Source organism: Pantherophis guttatus, chromosome 4 (assembly GCF_059756535.1).
Source record: "Pantherophis guttatus breed Tessera chromosome 4, ASM5975653v1, whole genome shotgun sequence".
In the NCBI taxonomy this organism is placed as follows: domain Eukaryota; kingdom Metazoa; phylum Chordata; class Lepidosauria; order Squamata; family Colubridae; genus Pantherophis; species Pantherophis guttatus.
Window position 1 is genome coordinate 150,729,628 of NC_142066.1, and position 25,545 is coordinate 150,755,172.

Sequence of the window (25,545 nt, forward strand, 5' to 3'; positions counted from 1 at the left end):
TGTAGTGAACGAATGCTAGCAAATGTTCACTCACTGCAGGTATGGGCAATGCACAATCCCCCTTTGCAACACCCAGAGTATCTCTGTAATATGCTGCCAAAACTCATTGGCAAAATGACTGCTTTCCAGCAATAATTTTAGTTGCTAATTTTTTTAAAAAAGTCAACATTGGGTTGACTCTTGACTCAACTGCAATAGATTCTTCCTGAAATTAATAAAAAAAATCATGATGGTTATGCCTGACATTAAAGCTACTGTATCTTCTCCAGGAATATACTAAGAAATTAGCCCCATTCCATAGTAAAATGGGGACTATTTTAAACAGATAAAAAGGCCTCAACAAGGTAGAATATAACAAGTGTAGCTGTTTGTGAACACATTAACAGGTTTTATTTCACCAAGAGGAATCAATTCCCATTTTTAAAACAATAATCCCCAAAAATCAAATAAATAGCAATAATAAATCTTACAAATTAAATCCAGAAGCAGAACATGTTCAGCCCAATATAAACATTGCCATTTTAAAAACACACACGGCATCCTCAAAGAATGTCCTTGGGTTGAGTACTAGTGGCAAGGAAGACTTATTTCATTATTTATTATATTTATATGCTGCTCATCTCGATCTCAAATAACTCTCGGTGGCTCATAATATTAAGGGCCTTACCTAGACACTCAGATCACTTCCACAAATTCTGTGGGTACTTATGCAGAAAAACCAACCACAAACATAACCGCAAGCGTAAAACTTTTAAAACCTTCGTATATTGCAAATGTAGGGTATTTTTTTTTAATGAAACAAGACCGCAATTTTACAATGGCTGAGCTTTCCCCTGGCCAAATTCACTATGGCAACTCTAAGCTTGGGTGGACCTCAATAGAATTCTGGGAGTTGAAGTCCACCAAGCTTAAAGTTGCTAAGGTTGAAAAATACTGCGCGGTAAGGTTAGAACGAATATCAGAGTCAGGAGTAACAACATCATATTTTGGGTTCTTATCTCTGTTCATATAGGCTATTGTTTCTCAACCTTGGCAACTTTTAAGATGCCTGGACCACAACTCCCAGAATTCTCCAGCCAACATGGGAAGTTGTAGTCCACACATCTTAAAAGTGCTAAGGTTGAGAAAAACTGTTATCTAAACAGTTTCTGCTTTCATCCCTTCTAGCAAAGCGAATGTTGTGCACTTGGAAGCTAACTTGCAGAAAGGAGTTAATTTAACAGTCAAGTTATTTTTCACCACTGAGCTCTAGCCGGTCCATTGCTTTGAACTCCCTGATTCTAATGCATACTCTCTAGGCAAGGGAGCATCCACACCACGCTGAGGTTTGCTATTTGCACCAAGTCTCTCTCCTCCTGGTCAGCAGAAGGTTCTCCATCAGACCCCAGAACAGATGATGCTGCACCGTGAATCTTACGACATAATTCCAAAAACAGGATTGTGACGGCAAATGCCAGGACCGTATTCCTCGTAGGCTTTCTTGGTGTGACACACTTCAAAGAACTCTGGCTGAGGGGGAAAAAATTAAGGATAGATCAGAAACTGCTGAGTGCGAAAAAGCATGATCAAGAAAATGAGCCAGTCCAGAACAAAAATTGATGGTACATGATCATCTTGACAGTGCATCTGGAAATAGCAGGAGTTCACTACATGGGGCAAAGATAGATTGGCAGTTTATTTTGAAAGAAAAAGACACATATCCTCAGGATATTTTTTGGCAAAAGCCCTTTGGATAAGGAACAGAAATTTAAAGAAAGCAATACAGAAAGGATTTCTTCCATTTCTAGCACACATTATGCTACTATGCAAAGTGATTACATGGATGAAAACTTGCTAACGTCTGCTCTTACACCATGATTTGTCAAAATAGAATAGAATAGTTTTTCCCCCATGATATCATTCTGCTAAACAACTAATTCACACAACACTGTCTTATGCCATTGGTTGTCAAACCACCTAGTAGAGCTGCATTACTATTATCCTTCTCATCTTTCCTATTTCTTTAGCATCTTATGACTATAACTTTGTTGTTTGTAACTTATGTTTTATGTTGATTGCTTTCATTAATATCCTGTTATGATTTATTTTGATTGATTTATTATCCTATGACTATCACTGAGTGTTATATTTTACGATTTATGATTATTGTATTTTATGATTATGATCATGATTTATCACTTGTTGCTTGTATGCACACTGTACACTGAGAGATTATCCTCGCATGTCCAATCATACTTGGCCAATAAAGAATTCTATTCTATTTGTCAAAAATCCTATCTGACTATTTTTCCTTCCTTACATTATCACCAGAAGGAGCTGGTTCTGAACTTGGAGGTCTCAGAATTGGCTTGGAGCTGTTCCAAATTAGAGCCTGAAAAGTGTTTTCATGTTTTCGTGAACTGAGCACAGAAGTGTAAATAGTGTACAACGAGAATCATTCAGTACACTGAGTAGTTAGTCAAGGCTCAAGGCTGGAGAAAGAAGCAGAGATGCTGGACAACGAAGATGAATATACGTGCCCCAGGATAATATGCAGGATCCAGTCTGGGTCAGTCAATGGGACCAGAGGTTTACTCTTCCAAGCTTTCAGACTTGTTCTTGAGCTCATCCTCATGGAACTTGTCTCTACCAGAATGTGTGCTTTGGGCTATTCTATGCTTCATATTTATTTGGTGATGGACTTTGAAAGCAGCAGTTGCCAACTGCAAACATCTTCAGATGTTTCAAACTACTTCTTAAATGCAGGTCATCTTAGTTCGTAACCTGCAGAAAGTCCTCAACTTATGACCAGAATTATGGTCATAAGGAATTATGGTTATAAGGTTGCAGTTGTAAATCAAGGCATCACATGAACAGATTCAAAGTTATGACCTTTCTTTTAAGTTAAAGCTGCAGTCATTAAGTAAATGCCATGATCGTTAAGCAAGTCTGTTTTCCCCAGCAGGCATTTTTTGCTGAAAAATTGGAAGTAAACACTAGAAACTGACACCCCCCCCAAAAAAAGTCACAAATCACAATCATGTGACTGTGAGACACTGCAAAAGGCTGTAAAGGTGAGCAGGTTGCCAAGTGCCCAAAATGAGATCATGTGATCATGGTAACTCTGAAAATGAGTCAGAGATAACTCTGGAGAGGTCTACTAAGTGGCCATTAAGCAACCCGTTGTAAATTGAGGATTACCTGTGGATTTAGACAAATTTAATCAGATATCCTTAGAAGGTTATCTTATAAGATATCCTTCTAAGGATAGAAAAAATATCCTTAGAAGGATATTTTTTAACCGAGAAATGTCAGTGGAGTTTTTTGGGGGATTTTGCCTAACAAAATTTGTTCTCTCCAAATTGATCTTATTAATGCAAGATGTTAATCCTGACCAGCAATGGGAAAAACAATGAGTTCATTTGCTGGTGGGAACAATAAAAGAGAAGCCAGTTTCTGTGTCTAGGAATCGAACAGATGACGTGCTGCTTTCCTAGGACCAGCTGATTTAATAAAAGACATACCGTTGACGCAAGCATAGATCCCCCAAACCAGACGGCATAACGCTGCATGTGATGACTGATCACTTGAACTTCCACAGGTTTGGGCTGCAAAACACAAACAAAAGCAGAATATTATCAGAACACAACACAGGCTGAGTTAACCAGGCCCACCAGTTGGAACAGCACACCGTATTTAATGAGTTATTATGGGAGAGGAAATTCTGAATAACCATCTGTGCAGAATTAATGAAGCTGGCTCAGATTCCAGCAATGCGGGTTGCAAATCTCCATGGCTCACTACCCAAGATTTGAGCTCTCCATTCCTAATGCAAGAGATTGTACCATTCTACTAGAAAGAGCGTAATTACACTTGCCAGATACAAGCACCCGCCCAAAATATTGTGGGTTTCACTATTTTTTTTCACACAGTTTGGACATCTATGGTCCAACAAAAGAGAAAATATTGATCTTTCTTTCCTTCTTTCTTTCTTTCTTTCTTTCTTTCTTTCTTTCTTTCTTTCTTTTTCTCTTAACTTTAGATCTTTCTGTTTCTTTCTTTCTGTTTCTTTCTTTCTTTTTCTTTCTTTCTTTCTTTCTTTCTTTCTTTCTTTCTTTCTTTCTTTCTTTCTTTTTCTCTTAACTTTAGATCTTTCTGTTTCTTTCTTTCTGTTTCTTTCTTTTTCTTTCTTTCTTTCTTTCTTTCTTTCTTTCTTTCTTTCTTTCTTTCTTTCTTTCTTTCTTTTTTCTCTTCCTCTCTTGACTCCTGGCAACTAGCCGGATAAAGTCCCTCCAGTTTTCTTGGTAAGATTTTCAGAAGTGATTTGCCATTGCCTTGTTCCTAGGGCTGAAAAAGAGTGACTGGCCCTAGGAGACCAGCTGGCTTTGTGTCTAAGGCAGAACTAGAACTCACAGTCTCCCCGTTTTTAGCCTGATGTCTTAATTGCTACACCGAACTAACTCTCATTCCTCCTCTACTCCAGGGGTCACCAACCTTTCAGACCTCAGGGACCACTAAATTCATAATTTTAAATCCCGCGGACCACTAATATGATTTTTTTAAAAAGATAAATAGTACTTAGTGCATTATAAAAAATGCAAATAATTTTTCTGCGGACCACCAAAATTTTCTTATGGACCACTGCTCCACTCCACTCATATTAACCAGAATGAAATCCTTTGAGCCTTTTGCAACCAGACCTCTGACTGCTAAAAATCTCACTTTTGTTACAAAGGAGTATAATTCTGAGCTCAAAATGTTCTAACATTTTCTGGATTTTGGGCATTTCTTTAAACTAACTATCATCATTCAACTAACTATCATCATATAAATAATATAATGTTGTTCTTTGTGAATCATCTCAGAGCAGGATACTGTGCTGAATAAATTCAGTTAGTATCCTTGTAAAAATGTCATCTGATTTACAGGCCTTGCTAATCAGTTCAAGGCCCTCCCTTTGTTTGTTCAGGCATTTAATGGGAAATTAAAATTTACCTTTAATCGATTACCGCTGAGTTCTTCGCTTATTTTTAGTCGAGCATCTACTACTCTTTTCAAGTCTCTCTGTAAGCGACGACCAAAATCTCTGAACATCGTAGATCCTCCTGAAAGCACCACGTTCTACATGACAAAGAAATATTTCTGTGGCTTTAGACAATAAAACCAACCTTTTTTTAAAATAGTCAGATCTATGGATCTTTTCTCTAGGCCAGTGATGGCTAACCTTTTTGCTGTGGTGTGCCAAAAGCATGGGGGGGGGGTCGCATGCGTGCCCATACCCATAATTCAATGCTCTCCTCATTTTTGGCACACGGTGGGACCGGAAGGCCCATTTTTCACCTTCCCCAGGCTCCAGAGGCTTTCTAGGAGCCTGGGGAGGGCAAAAACACCCCTCCGGAGGCTGGAAACTGTCTGTTTCCTGACTTCCTATAGGCCCGGAAGGCCCGAAAATCAGATGGCTGGCACGTACATATGCGCTGGAGCTCAGCTAGGGTAACGCTCATGTGCCCACCGATATGGCTCCACGTGCCACCTGTGGCACGCGTGCCATAGGTTCGCCATCGTGGCTCTAGGCTGTTCCTTTAGGAACAGCAGGACACAAATGTGATAGGTCAGGTACAGCCATACAGGTAGTTCTCAAATTATGACCATTATTGAGCCTGGAATGATGTTCGCCAGTAGTTGCAATCATTAAGTGGGTCGCTATATGATCAGGCCTGATTTTATGACTTTTTTTGTGGTGGTTGCTAAGCAAATGCCATGGTCTTTAGGTGAATCCATTTTTCCCCAAGGGCAGTTTTTGCTGAAAACTAAAACGAACATCGGAAACCATCCAAAAAAAAAAATAAAATTGAAAATCACAGTCATGTGACCACAGAACATGGCAAACAGCTGTAAAAATGAGCCAGTTGCCGAGTCTCCAAAATGTGATCACGTGACCACATGAGGGGGATAAATATGCGGCCATTGTAATTTTAAAATCAAGTCATAAGTATCTTGGGGGGGGGATGTCTGTGGTAGCTACAAACGATCACTGTGACCAGTAGTAAGTAAAGGACTTCCTATATGACATGATAGATCCACTCAGTGTTTCTGAAGTCCACCTATCTTCAAGCTTCCAAGGTTGAGAAACACTGGATCCACTGATGGTCATTCTGCAGGAAGATCAAATAAATCAAGTTGATGGCCACCCTTACACAATCAAGTGCAATCAAATTTTTACAAGCTTTGCACTTATGAATGTTTACATGAGTTTCTTATCAGTGGTGAAATCTTCCCCGGTTTGCCACCAGTTCGCTGCCTGCGCAGGCACGCTGTGCGCCAAGCGCAGGCTGCGCCTGTGCATGCACAGTGCATGCCAAATGCATGTTGCGTGTGGAAAAAGGAGGCTTGAGAAGGTAAGTAGAACAGGGAGGGGGGAACAGCTGTGCTGCGCGATTTAGATTCACTAGAAAGCAGGATTTCCTTCTTCCACGCGCAGCATGTGTTTGGCATACGTTTAAATCGTGCAGCACAGCTAATTGTTGGAAATACCAGTTCAAACGAACCGGTAGGGTTTTTTTTACTACCAGTTCGCCCAAACCGGTGTGAACCGGTAGCATTTCACTGTTGGTTTCTATTACAAAGGTGCCATTTCTTTTTGACACACACGACCCATGGATACATCTATTTTTACATTGAGCATCCAGTCTTTTGGCTTGCCCAGGCCTCATTGAGTGAAGAGGAATTGTCTTGGGCCACATATAAAATATATAATATAGTTTACTGTACTTAAATTGAATAATAATATTAAATTACATGATTTATATACAGTAACTGTATTATATATTTTATATGCCGCCAAAGACCATTCCTCTTTGGTATACATATCTTGGACTATATTACTAGCTGTCTGTGGGGCATGGGTTGCACAGGCCTGATTTAAAACATTTTTATCAAATTATATTCTAAGATTAGAAGCAAAGGCAATGAAAACATATAAATGCCAACCATTAGAAGAGGAAGTTAACTCCTGTTAATCTCAGCAAGTACAGCCTTCTTACTGTAGCTAATCAACAGCTGCCCATTCCCAAAGACTCTCAAAATTATTTTGCTCATATTTTTTCAATTATGTATGAGGTAACTCTCTTAGTAATTTAACAATAAGCATCTCCTTTACAAAATGGATTGAAGCAAAACTGAAAGAAAGCAGCAGCTAGATTGGAGAGGGAACAAATTAATTTATGAATGGACCAGTGTTTCTCAACCTTGGCTTCTTTAAGACGGGTGGACTTCAACTCCCAGAATTCCCCAGCCAGCTTGTGGGAGTTGAAGCCCACATGTCTTAAACTTGTCAAGTTTAGAAACAATGGTCTAAACCACGGGTGTCAAACTCGCAGAGTCACATTGCCGTCACGTGACGTATCACGTGACATTTTTCCGCTTTGCGGAGCTGGGGTGGGTGTGACCTACAGTGACACATCTGACCCGTGGGCTGCCAGTTTGACACCCCTGATCTAAACCAACACACTGTAAGAACTTAAATGAAAATTAATGAGATATTTCAGAACAAAGAATTCCAAATTTTCCTAATTAAGAAGGTCATAGTCATCTTACCTCACCTGATAATTTACTTTACTCTATAGAGGGGTACACAGTTATATTCTATTTATTATATTTAATAGATTTAAGGCCCAATCCTTTTCCCTCACATGGCAGATTACAATAATGAGTGCTAATTCATTATGGATTTTGATAATTCAATATGGATTTTGAGAAAATGGTTGGTTTTCTTCTTTCAATTGGCTAGCAACGCTAATGAGAATTAGCCTTTATTAATTCCTTCATCTCAGCCACAGTAATACAGCAGTCCTCTGATCATGAACCTAAGACCATGACTGAAAACACATTACTTACAACTGGTCCTCATATTTACGACTGTCGCTTTCAGATAAGGAAGTAGCATTCATTTTTGTAGATGCTCAGAAGGCCTTCGATAGGGTTAGGTGGAAATTTATGTTTGCCTTGTTAGATAAGATGGAATTTGGAGATAATTATATACGGGCGATAAGATCGATCTACTCAACTCAAATAGCTAGAGCTTTAATTAATGGGGAAGAAACGGGTAGGATTGAAATTGGAAAAGGCACAAGACAAGGATGCCCACTGTCCCCACTTCTATTTATTTTTACACTAGAACCTCTGCTATGGGAAATTAGGAAGAATCAGGGAATAAAGGGGCTGAAGGTGAGATCTGAAGAATATAAAACTCAGGCATTCGCGGATGACTTGGTTTTTATCGTAGAGGATCCATTAGAATCAGGTAAAAGCTTGCTTCAGGAGATAGAGAAGTATGGTAGAGTTGCAGGTCTCCGAATCAACAAAGACAAGACGAAGATTATAATAAAGAATATGACACGAAATCGTTGGAATGAATTGGAGAGAGAATTGGGCCTTCAAGTGACTAAAAGAATAAAATACTTGGGTATTTGGATGTCTTCTCAAAATATGTCTATTATGGCAGATAATTACACAAAGTTGTTAGCCCAAACAAAGACAGACTTAGAAAAGTGGGAGTACCTGCAACTCTCCTTACTTAGTAGGATAGCTACGATTAAAACCCACGTACTTCCGAAATGGAACTATTTATTTCAGACTGCCCCCGCGAGACCGGGTAGTGGTTTTTTTAAACTGCTAGATAGTTATGTGAGGAAATTTGTGTGACAGAAGAAGAAGCCCCAGATAAAACTTAAAATGCTCCAAGAGGCTCCATGTAGAGGGGGATTTGGTCTACCGAAATGGGAGCTTTACTACCAAGCGGCTAATTTAACTTGGATCAGAGACTGGATGCTTTTAAATAGGAAGAGGACTCTTACATTGGAGGGTTATGATTTGTGTCAAGGTTGGCACCATTTTCTATGGAGGGAGAGGGGCAAGAAATGTGGACAGTTTAAGAGACACTAACCTCCGGAGAATATTATTAGAATTTTGGGAAAGGGTTAGGAACAGGCATTATTAAATGATTCCGATTTGGTTTGCCCCATTAGAGGCAGTAACACATGCGACACTATATAATAAGGAAATACCATTGACTTATCAGGATTTGCTTGACCCTCAAGGGGAATTGAAGACCCGAGAGGAGCTTACAAAACAGGGCAAAAAGGTAGACTGGTGGGCGTATGCCCAAATACAATCGAGAGTCAGAAGGGACCAAAGAAAGGAGGGAATATATAGGTCGCTACAGGAGTTAGATAAAATCTTATTGGGAATTGAAAAGAAATTACTTTCAAGGTGCTACCAGTTTTTGGTATCACGATGGATTGGTGAGGAGGTGATTAAGGACACTATGATTGCCTGGGGGAAGAACCTCGGATTTTCTCCAAATCTGGATAAATGGGATGACATATGGAATAGGAATATGAAACTTACTTTGTCAACCTCCTACAAGGAAAATATTTATAAAATGGTCTATTGTTGGCATATCCCCCTGCAAGAATCGCAAGAATGTTCCCGGGAGTTTCTCTGGCATGCTGGAAGTGTGGGAATGGTTGTGGGACGTACTACCACCAATGGTGGACGTGCCCCAAAGCAGGCAAATATTGGTCTAAGGTTCGGAACTGGATAGTGGAAATTACAGGATATAATATAGAGCTGAAACCAGAGATTTTTTAATTAGGAATGAAACCAGACAAAATAACTAAGGAAAAATAGTACTTGATCCTCCACATCACTACTGCAGCTAGGATACTATGTGTGCGAGAATGGAAAAATGAATTAATACCCACAGAAAATAAATTGATTTGGAAAATTACAGAATGCGCAGAGGCAGACCGGTTAACGAAATTACTTAGGAATCAAAAAGATTCTGATTATTACAAATGTTGGAATTTATGGTATAATTGGGTGAAAGAAAAGAGAGGAAAATGAAATGGATTGTATTAGTGGTATAGGCGCAGATTTGTGTATGTTAGTTGCAATAACCTTGTATGTATATATGTAAAGTATAGTATTTTAAAAAATGAAAATAAACTTTGGAAAAAAAAACATTTACGACTGTCGCAACATCCCCACAGTCACATGAACAAATTCGGGTGCTTGTCAATTGGCATGTACTGTATGTATGAAGGTTGCAGCATCCAAGGGTTACGTGACCACTATTTGTGATTTTCCCAGCCGGCTTCCGACAAGCAAAGTCAATGGGTGAAGTTGTATTCATTTAACAACTGGGTGATTCATTTAACCCTGGGGTGGTTCACCTAGCAACCATGACAAAAAGATCACAAAATTGGGCATGGCTCAACTTAACAGCAGTAATTCTGGTTCCAATTGTGGTCATAAGTCAAGGAATGCAGAAAATGTCTGCTACCTAAGAGTAAATAAATCTGGAACGGTTAGTAAGATCTACCTAAACGTTGAAGAGGAGACTCAGAGAATTTACTACAGCACCTATAAATCCTGTTGATGGTGGATTATGGAAAACTGATCAATTTTGAAACAGAAGATGGTCTCCATAACTTCTACATTGAACTATAGCACCCAGGGTAAAAATGAATTCAATAATAATGTACTACAAAACTGAAGGTCAGAAGACAAAGTGAAACTTTTGGTTGATCCATCCATTATTCATGGAGAAAAGTTTGCTCAGCAGTTAATAACAAAAGGCTAATAAAGTAGGTATAAATGGTACCTAGAAATGCTTGTATTGTGAATGTAGAACACAACTAATTAATCCACACATATGTTATGGTGAGAAAGCAGTACCAATTTAAGGTATACAAAAAGGAGCCTGGATAGCTCTGCAGACTAAGCACTGTAATTTAACACCAGCTGTCTGCAATTAAAGTAAGTTCAAATCTTGCCAGGCTTAAGGTTGACTCAGCCTTCCATCCTTTCTAAGGTAGGTAAATTGAGGACCCAGTTTGTGGGGGCAATAAGCTGACTTTGTATAAAATATACAAAAGTATGAAGGCTATTGCTTAACGCACTGTAAGCCGCCCTGAGTCTCCGGAGAAGGGCGGCATATAAATCAAATTTTAAAAAAAAAGAACTTTCATTTAGAATTCCTCTTATTTATTTATTTATTTGATTTGATTTGATTTCTATACCGCCCTACTCCCGAAGGACTCAGCCAAACAATAAAACACATACATATAAACATACCTTATAAAGGTGTTTTAAGACAACTTATACTGTGAAACAGTATTGCTTCATTCGTGAAATCAAGATGGGGTCTTCTTCAGTAGACAAATTGTTTCCAGTTTCCCCTTTTCATTTTTGATGATAATTAAATGTCAAGATACCCAATAGAAAAACTGGGGACTATCCAAAGAGGATGACCCCAGATCACTATAAACAAGGTCCTTGGTGCCCTCTGAGCTTGGTTTTTTTTTTTTTTTTGTTTGTTTGTTTTTTTGCAGACATTTCATTGCCCAACTAGGTAACATAATCAATGCAAGTACAGGAGCAAATCCCACACTCACTAGCACTGATGAGGTTAGTAAATTGAGTAATAATAGACTTAGACTTATAATGAAACATCTGCAAGAAAACAACCAAATTCAGAGAGCACCAAGAACGCCAAAGTTCAAACCTGAACTACAAATATTTTCTTCTATTGGTAACAGTATAAAATCTTCAGAGTGATTTATAGCCTGCTCCAAATGCCATCTATGGATTTTCAGCAGATAGTGATGAATGAGAATCAGCAAAGCTGAACTCTCTTTAGTTAAAGATTATTTCACTCAATACTACTTTGGTTGTTTTTCATTAGCTACCTAATGAAATTTTACAATTTCACAAATAATGATTTTACTAATCTGAGAACAATTTATTTTTATTGTGATTTTATTTATCTCATTTTTATCTATTTTCCTGCAACAAGGTTATATTCCTAATATAAACAGTTTTGTTTCATCTGGATTATCTGGTCAAACTTTTAAACTTTATTCTTTTTATGAACTTTATGAGGTTTTTTTTTTTATAGCCACACGAGGGGGCTCCAAGATAAGGAATAACTATTTAGGGGTTTTCCATTTTGGAAATTAAATTTAAATTAAGATAGGCAGACAGAGTTTGGGTTTTATTATAAACAACAATATTTTTTAAAAAAATTATAAACTGAATGCTTAGAACTAAGCTGTAGCCTTCTTTTAAGGGCTTTCATTATATCTTTTTTCTTACTCTATTATCTGGAATTTATATATTGTATCTATATCATTTTTTAAACCTTATTATGTCACGCTTAGTTTGGGGCCAAAACAGAAAAGGCTCTTCTCTTGCACCTCGCCAGCCGAAATCCTGTGGCCAATGGGATCCACAATAGACCCTTTCCATTGGAATGAGTGGTGCGATTAATACTACTGAAGTAAATTCCTCAGATACTCTGAACCTATGCCATAAAGGCCTTTGAAAATTATAGCTTTGTTTCTTGGGCAGCATCTCTTCCCCCTTTTCCCCAAGATTATCCATGCATTCCATTAGAAAAGGTTTTCTCTTCCCAGGTCAGGAAAGAGACATCACAAAAAAAAAAAAAATATCAGAACTCTGTTGACACAGGATATAATGCTAGAACCTTAAAGCCTTGTGGGAGCTTCATCACTTGAGACTTTCAAGAAGAGATTGGACTGCCATTTGTCAGAAATGGTGTAGGGTCTCCTGCTTGGATGGGCAGGGTTGGACTAGATGACCTAAAAGGTCCCTTCCAATTCTGTTAATCTGTTAAACCTGCCTAGGATTTTTTTCTCCTCTTTATACTAAAGAGAATCAAGACAGGGCAATCTTGAGTGTTTTCCTCACCCTCTCAGCCTGTCTACCTGGGCTAAGTAGATATTTACATAGTAGTCATAGATTGCCTTCTTCAAGACTATCTCTGTCCTGGACAGCTTTTGTACACACCACTGATGATGCAAATAGAATACTTGAGCCATTAGAAAGAAACGAATGAAGATAAGGAACACAGAGAAGACAAATAGAACTACTATCTCTTCATAAATGGATTTGATAATTAACATCACATGTCAAATTAAAAAGTTCTCAGCTGATCCTAATGGTTCAGCAGCCCATTTAAAAGGGGGAAAATGAAGCTAATAAAGTTTAAAAATACAGTTATTGTATGCCTTTAAAAGATAGAGATGAAAATAAGAGAATGTTAACCTGTTGGGATATAAGTGATCAAGCAAAAGATAAACACATTTCAATATAAGTAAGTGTAAAATGGAGCAAATTATCCTAACAATGGAGCAAATTATTCCTAACTTAACATAAAAAAATATTTTAGAAAGGCCTTCAATGCACTTCTTTGTAATTCTAAGGCTGTCATACTTTTTGATTGGCAGCATCCATCCAGGCACAACCGGAATGAAATATGTACCTCCTTACTTGTGTGAAAATGCCAACTAATGTTTAATCACAGCAAGTAGCTTATGGGTGCAAGCAGGGCCAGATTTTCCTATAGGCTAACTAGGCTTCAGCCAGGGGCCTCAAGATCAAGAGGGGCCTACATTCAAATTGTTAGCAAAATTAAAATTAAAATTACACTTTCACTATAGGTGAAAGGGCCTCATAAGTGGAATAGCCTAGGGCCTCTTTTCATCTAAATCCGGCCCTGGGTGCAAGGATAGCCAATAAATAAACAAACCAAGAATGCACAGAGCTAGCAGCCAAGGGAATTTAAATGAATCTTTTCCTGCTAAATTACATTGGCATTTTAAATATGTTTATTTCTAAAAGGGTTTTTTAAATACAAATCTGTAAGACAAATTCCTTGTGTGTCTAATCAAACTAGACCAAATAAAGTTATTCTATTCTATTCTATTCTATTCTATTCTATTCTATTCTATTCTATTCTATTCTATTCTATTCTATTCTATTCTAGGATTTAATTATTAAAAGTTAATTTTTTAATAGCTGAAATGTCATGAAATCAGTAAATCGCATAAGATTCTCAGAATTAGGAGGCTGCCATTAGTCTGTGATGATAGGCGATCTCCAGCAACTAGAGCCACTTAAGTACTTCAATGACATTTCATTTCATTTTTGCCTACATCAATTATCACCTGCAATATTTTGTGGGTCATCAGTGCCCCTTGGAGACAGAACAGGAACCATTAAGGTAAAATTAACCTGCCAGTGAGATGGGTAGGCTCCAAATTTAATAAGTATAATAAACAAATAAAAAGTAAATGTGTGATTTTTGTCTACTTTTCCAAGGACTGATGAGCTGTAAAGGCATGAAAAAAGCTGAATCCATAGCTGTATACCTAATAATGTTCAGTGTTGCAATAACATTGAAAATAAAAGCAGTTTTACCAAAAGTATGTTTTCAAGATCAACCTGCCTTCCATTGAGGACCTGTATACAGCATGAGTCAAAAAGAGGGCTGTGAAAATATTTACAGACCCCCTCGCATCCTGGACATAAACTGTTTCAACTCCTACCCTTAAAACGACGCTATAGAGCACTGCACACCAGAACAACTAGACAGAAGGACAGTTTTTTCCCCAATGCCATCACTCTGCTAAACAAATAATTCCCTCAACACTGTCAAACTATTCACGAAGTCTGCACTACTATTAATCTTCTCATCGTTCCCATCACCCATCTCCTCCCACTTATGACTGTATGACTGTAACCTTGTTGCTAGTATCCTTACAATTTATATTGACTGTTTCCTAATATGATTTGGTTGCTTATTTGTACCCTATGACTATCATTAAGTGTATGATTCTTGACGAATATATCTTTTCTTTTATGTACACTGAGAGCATATGCACCAAGACAAATTCCTTGTGTGTCCAATCACACTTGGCCAATAAAGAATTTTATTCTATTCTATAATCTATTTCTGTTTATCCCTCTATCTACAAGCTATTGATCAAACCAGCAGGAAGACACACAAGGTGTGAGACTTCAATTTTCACCTGAATGTCATTTAATAATTCTTTTTCTTTCTGTACCTTATACAAAGGACGCCGAACATCAATGGGACAGTTCTGTATAACTTCATCCACCACATTCGAAATAGAATCCACAAAATCTGGATTGGCAAACTAAAAATAAATAGGAGAGGCAGATAATCAATTAATGCAGATATAGGAGATCCTGAGATTATGACAATTGGTTTAAATTTATAACAGCTGAAGTTATAACAGGTGTAAAAAGTGTACAGGTAATTCTCAAATTACAGCCATTGGTTTAATGACTGTTCGAAGTTATGCCGCAGCTGAAAAAAGTAACTTATGACGTGGCCTTGCAATTACGACCGTCACAGTATCCTCATAGTCATCTGATCAAAATTCTGGCTCTTGGCAATGGCCATGTATGTACAATGGCTGCAGCATCCTGGTGTCATATGATTGCCATTTGTGACCTTGCCAGGGAGTTTCTGACAAGCAATGTCAATGGGGGAAGCGGATTCGCTTTATAACTATGTGATTCCTTTAAGAGCCTTGGTAGTACAGGGGTTTAAGGCACCCTGTTATTAAGCTGGTTATTAAGACCAGCTGCCTGCAATTACTGCAGGGTTCGAATCTCGCCAAGGCTCAAAGTTGACTCAGCCTTCCATCCTTTCTAAGGTAGGTAAATTGAGGACCCAGTTGTGGGGGCAATAAGCTGACTTTGTATAAATATACAAAAGGATGAAGGCTATTGCTTAACGCATTGTAAGCCGCCCTGAGTCTTCGGAGAAGGGCGGCATATAAATCAAATTAAAAAAAAAAAAAAGAACCATGGCAAAAAGTTTGTAAAATCAGGTGCAACTCGTTTAATAACCACATCACATAGTGGCAGATATTCCAGTCCCAATTTTGATCATAAGTCTGTACTTAAATCCTTCCTTGAGATATGAAAAGATCAGTTGTACGTGAGCAAGAGAAGGAGGTGACATACAACCAACAATAACAACAAGGAACTGTCAAAAGGTGTAGGGGGGAAACCTTCTCTGGATTCCACATCGCAGGGCAGGGAAGCATAATTTATTTCTCCCTTTCTCTGCTGGGTTAGAAAATTGACAAATTCATCCACTTTCTAATCTGATTTATAAAGACTTACACCATCGGAACTCCTGAAAAACAAAGCCAGCTGAGTTTGTCAATAACAGCTTTTACATTTTAAATTTAACAAAATAATCTAGTCCAACCTCCTGCTAAAGCAAGAAATCCTATACCATTTTAGATAGAATGGTTGTCCAATCTCTTCTTAAAAAGAGTTTCTCACCAACAAGGTAACCAATCATTCTGTTTTTCTTGGATCATCTCAATTTATGTTTGTTATCCTAGCATTCTATCTACTTGATCTATCAATCTAACAACGTATTCATCAATGATTTGAATGAGGGGATAGATGGGGAACTCATCAAATTTGCAGACGGCACTAAGCTAGCAGGAATAGCCAACACTCCAGAAGATAGGCTTAAGATACAGACTTGAACATTGGGTGCTATCCAACAAAATGAAATTCAATGGTGAAAATACTAAGGTTCTACATTTAGGCAAGAAAAACAAAATGCAACGTACCATAGTATATGTGGTACCTTGCTCAATAGTGGTGACTGTGAGAGGGATCTTGGCGTCCTAGTGGACAACCATTTAGATATGAGCCAGCCGTGTGCAGCAGCTGCCAAAAAAGCCAACACAGTTCTAGGCTGCATAAACAGAGGGACAGAATCAAGATCATGTAAAGTGTCAATACCACTTTATAATGCCTTGGTAAGGCCACACTTGGAATACTGCATTCAGTTTTGGTTACCATGATGTAAAAAAGATGTTGAGACTCTAGAAAGAGTGCAGAGAAAAGCAACAGAGATGATTAGGGAACTGGAGGCTAAAACAGATGGAGAACGGTTGCAGGAACTGGGTATGTCTCGTTTTATGAAAAGATGGACTAGGGGTGACATGATAGCAGTGTTCTGATATCTCAGGGGCTGCCACAAAGAAGAGGGGGTCCATCTATTCTCCAAAGCACCTGAGGGTAGAACAAGAAGCAATGAGTGGAAATTAAACAAAGAGAGAAGCAACTTAGAACTAAGGAGAAAATATCTGACAGTTAAAACAATTAATCAGTGGAACAACTTGCCTCTAGAAGTTATAAATGCTCCAACACTGGAAGTTTTTAAGAAGAGATTAGATAACCATTTGTCTGAAGTGGTATAGGGTTTCCTGCCGAAGCAGAAGGTTGGACTAGAACACCTCTAAGGTCCCTTCCAACTCTGTTATTCTATTCTATTCTATTCTATTCTATTCTATTCTATTCTATTCTATTCTATTCTATTCTATTCTATTCTATTCTATTCTATTCTATTCTATTCTATTCTATTCTATTCTATTCAGGGCTTGTCCTGGATTTTTCATTTCTTAATGAAGTAGGATTGTGAATAACAGCTGTTTACTGGTAAAGCAAGGCCAGCATTTTGTGAATGCAAAATCGGCCCCCGACACTCTCCACTATTCTTCCCTTCAAGGTTGCTGGGCAGATACCCCCTTCTTCCCCCACAGCAGCTGATTTATATGCCTTGCGCTTCTGCTTCCCTTGACCCTTCAATCCCAGCTAGTTTTCCACTTTTCCCAGCATAAGAGGCCTGGTTTGGTCATACTACTCGTGGAGCTTAACCGTAGCCATTAACTCTGTTTTTCCAGGAAGAGGTGGCCAAAAGATATGAACACCCTTCTGTCAACAACGGACATCATGTCAAAAACAAAAGAATTAATTTAATGTGGTTCCACAGTACCTAAAGCAGTATTTTTCAGTTTTGGGAACTTTAGAATGGGTGGACTTCAACACCCAGAATTCCCCAGCCAGCCTCCCTTCAATTCTGGGAGTTGAAGTCCACACAACTTAAAGTTAGTAAAGATAAGAATGACTAACCTATATCAAAAGGAAGGTATGCATTTTCTAAACACTATTAGAAAATAATCTGGCCACAAGATGGTGCCTTACCCCCATGAGTACTATTGCTGTTTTTCCTTCCTGCCTGCCTCCTGCCTGTCTTCCTGCTTTCTTACTTACCACCCTTGCAACTACTACGACTACGACTATTACTACTGTGGTACACCAATCTTGACTCTTACCTCTGGGTGAAAGAAGACCTCTGGCCCAAGGAACCTTTCATAACCAACGTCTATCGTAAATGTGTTTCTATTGATGGCGTTGATTCCTGTGTATTGCTTAATCCATTTGTGGGGATCAACATCATACTTTGCAAATTCTTTTACTATGTCAGGACAAATATAACAGTATTTTTCCTGCAAATAATACAATAAAGAAGGAAAATGTTTTTTGTTTTATTGGATGAAAGAAAGTGAGATTAAAAATGTAACTTCTTTTAGAAGTGATTCTGCATTACAGCTGCTTACAGGGGCTCATTTGGAGATCTCACTTTGTACAATGTTGAGGGAAAAATGTTTATTATCAGGATCTGAAAGCCATGAGAAGAAAGAAAGAAAGAAAGAAAGAAAGAAAGAAAGAAAGAAAGAAAGAAAGAAAGAAAGAAAGAAAGAAAGAAAGAAAGAAAGAAAGAAAGAAAGAAAGAAAGAAAGAAAGAAAGAAAGAAGCTGGTGAGCAATGTTGACTTAATAGGGTTGGGCAATATTTTGCATTTCAAAACAGCCCCTTCAAATTACTGTTGTTCTTTTCCTAAAATCACATGGCTATTGTGTCATGCAGGATCTGCTGAATAGGCAAAAGAAGAAATAAAGCACTTTTTAAGTCCAGAACACCCACATAACATTCGGAAACGGATCAGGCAAATTCCTTCCTCCCTCATTCATTGAATTATAGGGAGGGCTTACAGCTCAATCAGACTTGCAAGATTCTGATATTATATCTAATCTCAATAAAAATAATTTTATTCCCCGTGGAGTTGATTTCCCAGTCAAGTCCATCTAGTGAGGCTGACATTTACGTTCATTTCCCAATGTGCTGGGAGTTGAAGTTCAACCATTTAAAAAGATTTTTTTATTATTATTATTTATATCCCACCTTTACCATTTTTATAAATAATTCAAGGTGGCAAAGATACCTAATATTCCTCCCTCCTCTTATATTCCCCACAACAACCCTGTGAGGTGGGTTGGGCTGAGAGAGATTGGATGGCCCAAAATCACTCAGTCAGCTTTTCATGGCTAAGGCAGGACGAGAACTCACAGTCTTATGGTGATTGGCAAAAAGATACCCAACCAGCTTTCATGCCTAGGCCAGGAGTAGGACTCAGAGTCTCCAGGTTTCTAGACTTAACTACTACTAGAAACACTAAGCCAGGAATGTCAAACTGGCAGCTCGCAGGCCGGATTCATCATACACAGGCCATGCCCACCCACGCGCTCCAAAGGCAAAAAACGTTGCGATACATCACGTGATGTCACGTGATACAATCGAGTTTGACAGTGGTGGGATTACAAATCTTTTCCTACCAGTTTTATGAAAGACCGCTTTGTGGGAGACCGCCCTCGGTGTCAGCGCTGGTGAGCTGAGCTGTTGTTTAGTTCAGCTGAGGCGCGGCAATCCGCTCTGCCGCACGAATCAACTGAGCTAAAAAACAAGGGAATATAGGATAGGGAACAGCAGGGGCAGGAGTGCAGGGCCAGTCAGAGATGACATTTGCCGGTTCTCCGAACTACTCAAAATTTCCGCTACCGGTTCGCCTGAACCAGTACGAACCGGCTGAATACCACCTCTGGAGTTTGACACCCGTGTACTAAGCATTTCCTTGTCCCCAAAGGTGGCCTTCACAAAAGATCCCAGTTCCTAAACAGGCTACTTCAAGGATTTTGGAAGTGTTGTAACCAGTAGTGAGTTGCTCCCAGTTCAGCCCGGTTCGGGCGAGCCGGTAGAGATGATGATGTGACATCAGCAAACCAGTTCTCTTTGACTGTGAGCTGGGTCCTCCCGCCCGCCCCTGCATTATACCTACCTTTATTTGTCGGTTTTTAGCCCAGCTTATAGGTGCGGCGGAGTGGATTGCTGCATCTCAGCTGGGGAGAAATCTAATGCGCTTGCGCGGAACGCAAGTTTGCGGTGATCATGCACAAAGCACATGCGCGAAGAGAACCGGTGCTAACACCGGTTGGAACCCACCACTGGTTGTAACTAATTATTGGAGCACTTCCTGTAAAAAACAATCCGTTTTGAGGCTGAAGCAACCTATTCTGGGATTAAGGTATTCTGTGATAGAACATTTTACAACTCTCTTGTACCGTCATCTTAAAATGAATGGGATATCCAGAAACCACGGGGAGCACATTTTACACGATTCCCCCACAATCTGTTCAATATTTCTAGAGAATTTAGTGAAATAGAAAGTATTTACCTTTATAGCTTTTGCTGTTTCCAGAGATTGCTCCGGAGGAATTCCCATCTCTCTTTCCCTTAGGAGTTGCTGAATAAAATATGTGATATCTCTTCCTGCAATGGGGATGTGCTTGATGCAGCTACCAATCACGTAACCTTCTGCCTTCCGAAGGGGGGGAAAGTTACTTAGCTTTAGACCTCCAAAAGTAACCAGTTCAGATTTTGGGGCTGAGTGCATTCTGCTTTTCAATCAGTTATTGAACTTATAACCACAATTGGGACGAGAATTTCTACTGCTAAGCAAGCATTGATTAACAATTTCCTGGTTATTGTTAAGTGAATTGTACCTCATTTTATGGCATTTTTGCCATGGTTGTTAAGTCAATCATGCAGCTGTTAAGTGAATCTAGCTTGTCCCATTCACTTTGGGGCAAAGACTTTGGGTCTTTGGGTGTTAACTGAATTTCGTTGTATGGGTATACTGTGTATACAATGACAATAAAGTTATTTATTTATTTATTTTTATTTTGCTTGTTGGAAGCTAGCTGGGAAAGTTGCCAATGGTGATCATGTGACCTCAGGACATGGCAACCATAGAAAATACAGGCCCATTACCAAGCTCCCAAATTTTGATCAGTTGACCAAGGGGATGCTATAACCGTTGTAAGGACGAACACTGGTTGTAAGTCACTTTTTTCAAAACTCTTGTAGCTTCAAATGGTCACTAAATGAATGGTTATAAGTCAAGGACTATAACTTGACTCTCAGCTTTTAGCTTTTCAAAGCATATCCTCTCCCCTACAAAATGAGCTAGCCGTGGAAACACAATAACTGAACTTATGACATAATCAACCTACGCTGGGTCTAAAAAGACCTACTTAGTCCTCAATATATGACCATAAGAGAACCTACCCATTAAGGTCATATGTTGTGGCAGTGTAAATCAGGTTGGTCGTATGACCAACCCAATTTTACAACCTTTTTTTGCAACAGTTGTTAAGTAAACATGGCAGCCATTAAATGAATAGTATGACCATTAAGTGAACTCAATGTTGGCTATGGAATGGCTTTGCTGAAAAACAGAAGTTAACTTCCAATTTTTGGCAAAACTATCATAAAAGAGGGTCACATGAGCAAGGGACACTGCAAACAGCCATGAATATGGCTGTTATGCTCAGCACCCAAGGCACAGTCATGTGACTGGAGGAGTGGCCATTGAAACTTTTGAACCGGATCATAATAGAACCCCCTCGAGAGGTTCATTATAACATCAAACGTATCAATTTTTTATGTGTCCAACGAATTGTGACAGGAGCAACCTCAGTGTGTGAAGCCTATAACAACAGTCCAGTGTACTGTTGCAGCTGCAATCTTGACATTTTTGATCCTACTCTATGAACATCCTTTGATTTTGAAATCCATGTGGGGACTTTTGCCCTCTTTCTTTCAAACAGCAATGCCAAAGACATACTACACCACCAAATTCTGCAATCCGAAAAGCAAGTGAAAAATATTGCAGTTAAAATAATCTCTGGAGTTATTTTTGTGGAATATGGATGATGGCATACAGAATCCTCTCCCCCTTGGGCTAAGACCTTGAAATACTGCTCATTACATTCTCTATTTCCAACTTGGTCCACAATCCACCATATTGGAGCTGGGGCGGGGGGGGGGTTGTAGGCACCCAAGATTAAGTCTTTGCCACACAGATCGATTACATCCACCTGGCCCATCAGAGAAAAAAGCAGGGCATCTATATCAAGATCCCATCTATCAAGGAGGTACATCTGGTGGGACCAGTATTGTCTTACCTTCGCTACCGGTTCGCAAATGTGAGTGCTCGCGCGCAACACCTCTACACATGCGCAGGACCTTCTGTCAAAAATGGGACATTATGAGCTGGTTGCCAAGTACCCAAATTGGGATCCCATAAGCAATCATGACTGTCAAAGTGTCGCACAGTTGTAAATGAGAGAACAGTACAATCAATCAAGGCCATTTGTAATTTTGAGCCATCATTGTATGAATGATCATAAGTCAAGGGTTACCTGTATATCGTACTTACCACTGGAATGACATGAGTCACTCCATCCCCACTGTCAACCACTGTGCCAGTTAAGGTACGGTTCCCAACTTGTCGTGAAGTCCAGGATGCAGCTAAGGCTAGCACAGCCTGTGAAAGTTAATTTGAAAAATAAAACAGTAATATAGAATTTCTCACTAATTTCCCAAATAGTTGGTAAATTCCTAGCCCAAGTGAGACTCTATACATAAAATAAATAAAAAATAAGACTAAATATCATTTTTCCTCTTTAAAAAAAAAACAAAGAAAAGACATTTTAATAAAATGACATTAAAAATAAAAGCACGTTCTATATCTTGTGTAACCATAGGGCAGAATGGTCTTCCTAAACTAACATTTCCTGGACCAACTTTAAGAGCTGTGGACTTCAATTCCCAGAATTCTGGGTGTTGAAATCCATAGGCCTTGCTAAGGTTGAGAAACACTGCCCTAGAATAATGCTTTCTACTTCTACAGTTGTTCTCTCTGGTCCCCATGCTAGTTAGTCTACAAACCAATATAATCATGAGATTATGTTAGGTTCCTGGAGCAGTGTCTGGACAGGAAAGGAACAAGGCTCTCTTGAAGGCTAAAATTATGCAATGATGCGAAACGGAGAAATTTGGAAAATAGTTGAATAAAATAATCTTTGCTACAGAGATGAAATAGTGAGATCACAGCAAAAGCCTTCCTTTCTTTTCCTTTCCTTCCTTCCTTCCTTCCTTCTTTCCCTTCCTTCCTTCTTAAAAACAAATTGACTTTTTAAGAATGACACCATTTCCTTTTTCTATTTATATACGATTAGATCTTCAGCAGTAACTCTCAATATTTCTATATTAGCCAAATCAAAATACTTTCATTACATCAATCACACAGACATTTGCTGGAAAGGTTAAAAAAAGTCAAGAAGGGACCTGCAGCTGCATTATCTAAACTCTGTTCTTTTTTACAGGTGTTGTAACTGCCATCTTCATCTTTTGGACACCCTACTTAACCATATCAACTTCTCTTCCAGAATATACTCTGGGGGGGAGAAAGAACTAAATCCACAGAGAAGCCTCTGTTTCCAGTGCCAAAAGCAGCATTCCAGGAAGAACTGATTTGATTTTACCTGCACAGCAATATAAAGTCCAGGTATGTTAAATGATTCAAACATAATCTCTGCAAGATATTCTCGGTTTTCAGGTGTGTTCAGTGGCGGTTCAGTCTATTTTCAAAAGACAGAGTTAAATAAAAAAGATGCCAATCATATATTTTATCTAGATTGATAGACAGCATTTGTGTTTATTGTAATTCTCTCTTCTGACAGCTAAAGTTTTGACAGGGGCTATCAAATCAAGAATACAGCTAGTGAACTGATGGCTAAATTATTTTCAATATATTGGCAACAATTAAACTGGTGTTGAATGTTTACTGTCGCCTTGTTTTCTTTACTGCTTAACATAATATTCTGCCCTATTTATTCTCACTTTGGATAGAGATTCTTAAGATAATATTTTTTGAAAGGGACACTGTGTGCCTCCTTTGGATAAAATCAGGATTGTGTATCTATTTGTCAAATAAATCCTGCTGCAAGTTCCATTTGTGATGTGGACTTTCCCAAGTCATTTTTTTTCTTTTAAGTGTGTGTGTGTGTTTGTGTGTGTGTGTACTTATATTACTAATGTCAAAATGTGTTACCAATAATACTTAAATGTGGTACCATTTGTCTGTTGGTCTTACCATTAAAAAATAGTGATCTTCTGGTTCAGCTCGAAGATACTTAAAAATAATGTGTTCCATGAACCTTTCCATCAGATCCCAGTCTTCCACCATGCCATGCCGGATAGGCCACTGAAGTGAAGGAGAAAGGAACCACAGCATCATTCCATGAATGAAAGTGTCATCTTTACCTTGAAGAAACAAAGGTCTGTTCTATCAGCCCATTCAATCAGCACCTTGCACAACATGATAATTGTGTCTCTGAGTTCGATATGAGGGAGATATGACATACTATGGCCCTGAAAACCAGAGGTTCATTCACAGACATCAGGAGTTTAATGGAGCTTTAAAAGAATGGCTTCACTTGGACATAGACATCCCAGTTAAAGCTGAGTAGGGTTTAAGATGGTGTGGGTTGGTGGGCGTGGCAAGGGAAGGATACTGCAAAATCTCCATTCCCACCCCACTCCAGGGGGAAAGATACTACAAAATCCCCATTCCTTCCCCACTCCTGGGGGAAGGATATTGCAAAATCTCCATTCCCACCCCACTCTAGGGCCAGCCAGAGGTGGTATTTGCTGGTTCTCCAAACTACTCAAAATTTCCGCTACCAGTTCTCCAGAACCTGTTAGAATCTGCTGGATTTCACCCCTGGGTCCAGTGCAGTGGTGGGTTGCCCCCGGTTTGCACTGGTTCTCTAGAACTGGTAGTAAAACCAGCGAGAGGCTCCGCCCACTGACCCTGACATCATCAAAATGCTTCTGCGCATGCACAGAAGAGCACGCATGTGCGCGAGCGAAGCAAGCCCACATGTGCAGCCCCCTTGCGAACCGGTAGTAAAGGTAAGTAGAAACCACCTCTGGTCCAGTGCTTTAGACCGTTAAGAAGGACCAGCTATGATGGAATGTAATTTGTAGTCTCAGGAGGGACGGTGTCAGCGTTTCGCTGGCATAGAGAGCAGAGAGAGAGAGAGAGAGAGAGATAAGCTCTGAACTTCTGCCTGCTAAATCCCTTTGATGTCCGGTTGTGGTGGAAATGACGGGGGGGAGACATTCCTGGGAAATGACGAGACAAGGAGTCTGAAGAATGACTTGGAAGATAGCCAATGAGAAGCAGATATTTGGGGATCGGAAAGGGAGGGATTGGGGGGCAAAAAGTCAGTCTTGTCCACATCGAGTCATGATCCGGTGGCTGTGCTCAATTAAAGAAAAAATTTCCTTAAAGATTGACAGTTTGGAAATTCATTTATTTTGAGATAGCATCGAAGTCTGATAGACGGGCTCTTTCCCAGAGAGCAAAGAGATAGGGGAGCTTGAAATATCTGGTTAGCAGGAAGAGAGTATAGCATTTAGACTTATATGCCACTCCATGGCACTTTACAACTCTCTGAGTGGTTTACAATGTAGAAGCATTATTTGCATATTGCACCCAACAATCTGGATTCTTATTTTACCGACCTTGTAAGGATGGAAGGATGATTCAACCTTGAGCCCCATCGGGATTGAACACCAGGCTTTGGACAGAGGACCTCCCTAGCAATTCCC

The 25,545-nt window shown here is 39.2% G+C and overlaps 1 protein-coding gene across 4 annotated transcripts in view; it reads right to left on the reverse strand.

Annotated features, from left to right (window-relative positions):
* Positions 1-365: 365 nt before the first annotated feature.
* The window catches only part of ACTR3B (actin related protein 3B), a 44,016-nt gene continuing 18,836 nt past the window's right edge, over positions 366-25,545 (reverse strand). For 2 of the 4 annotated variants that reach the window (XM_034401743.2, XM_087893076.1), the window contains 9 exons: positions 24,023-24,133; positions 23,412-23,507; positions 22,304-22,411; positions 20,258-20,401; positions 18,021-18,194; positions 14,913-15,005; positions 4,975-5,100; positions 3,504-3,587; positions 366-1,509 (listed from right to left, as the gene is read on the reverse strand). In XM_034401743.2, the coding sequence (XP_034257634.1) occupies positions 1,414-1,509; positions 3,504-3,587; positions 4,975-5,100; positions 14,913-15,005; positions 18,021-18,194; positions 20,258-20,401; positions 22,304-22,411; positions 23,412-23,507; positions 24,023-24,133 (1,032 nt within the window). In that variant the 3' untranslated portion in view covers positions 366-1,413. Of the gene's footprint in view, positions 1,510-3,503; positions 3,588-4,974; positions 5,101-14,912; positions 15,006-18,020; positions 18,195-20,257; positions 20,402-22,303; positions 22,412-23,411; positions 23,508-24,022; positions 24,193-25,545 lie in introns of all 4 variants that reach the window. The other 2 variants (XM_034401745.3, XM_087893075.1) reach the window with 1 other exon arrangement.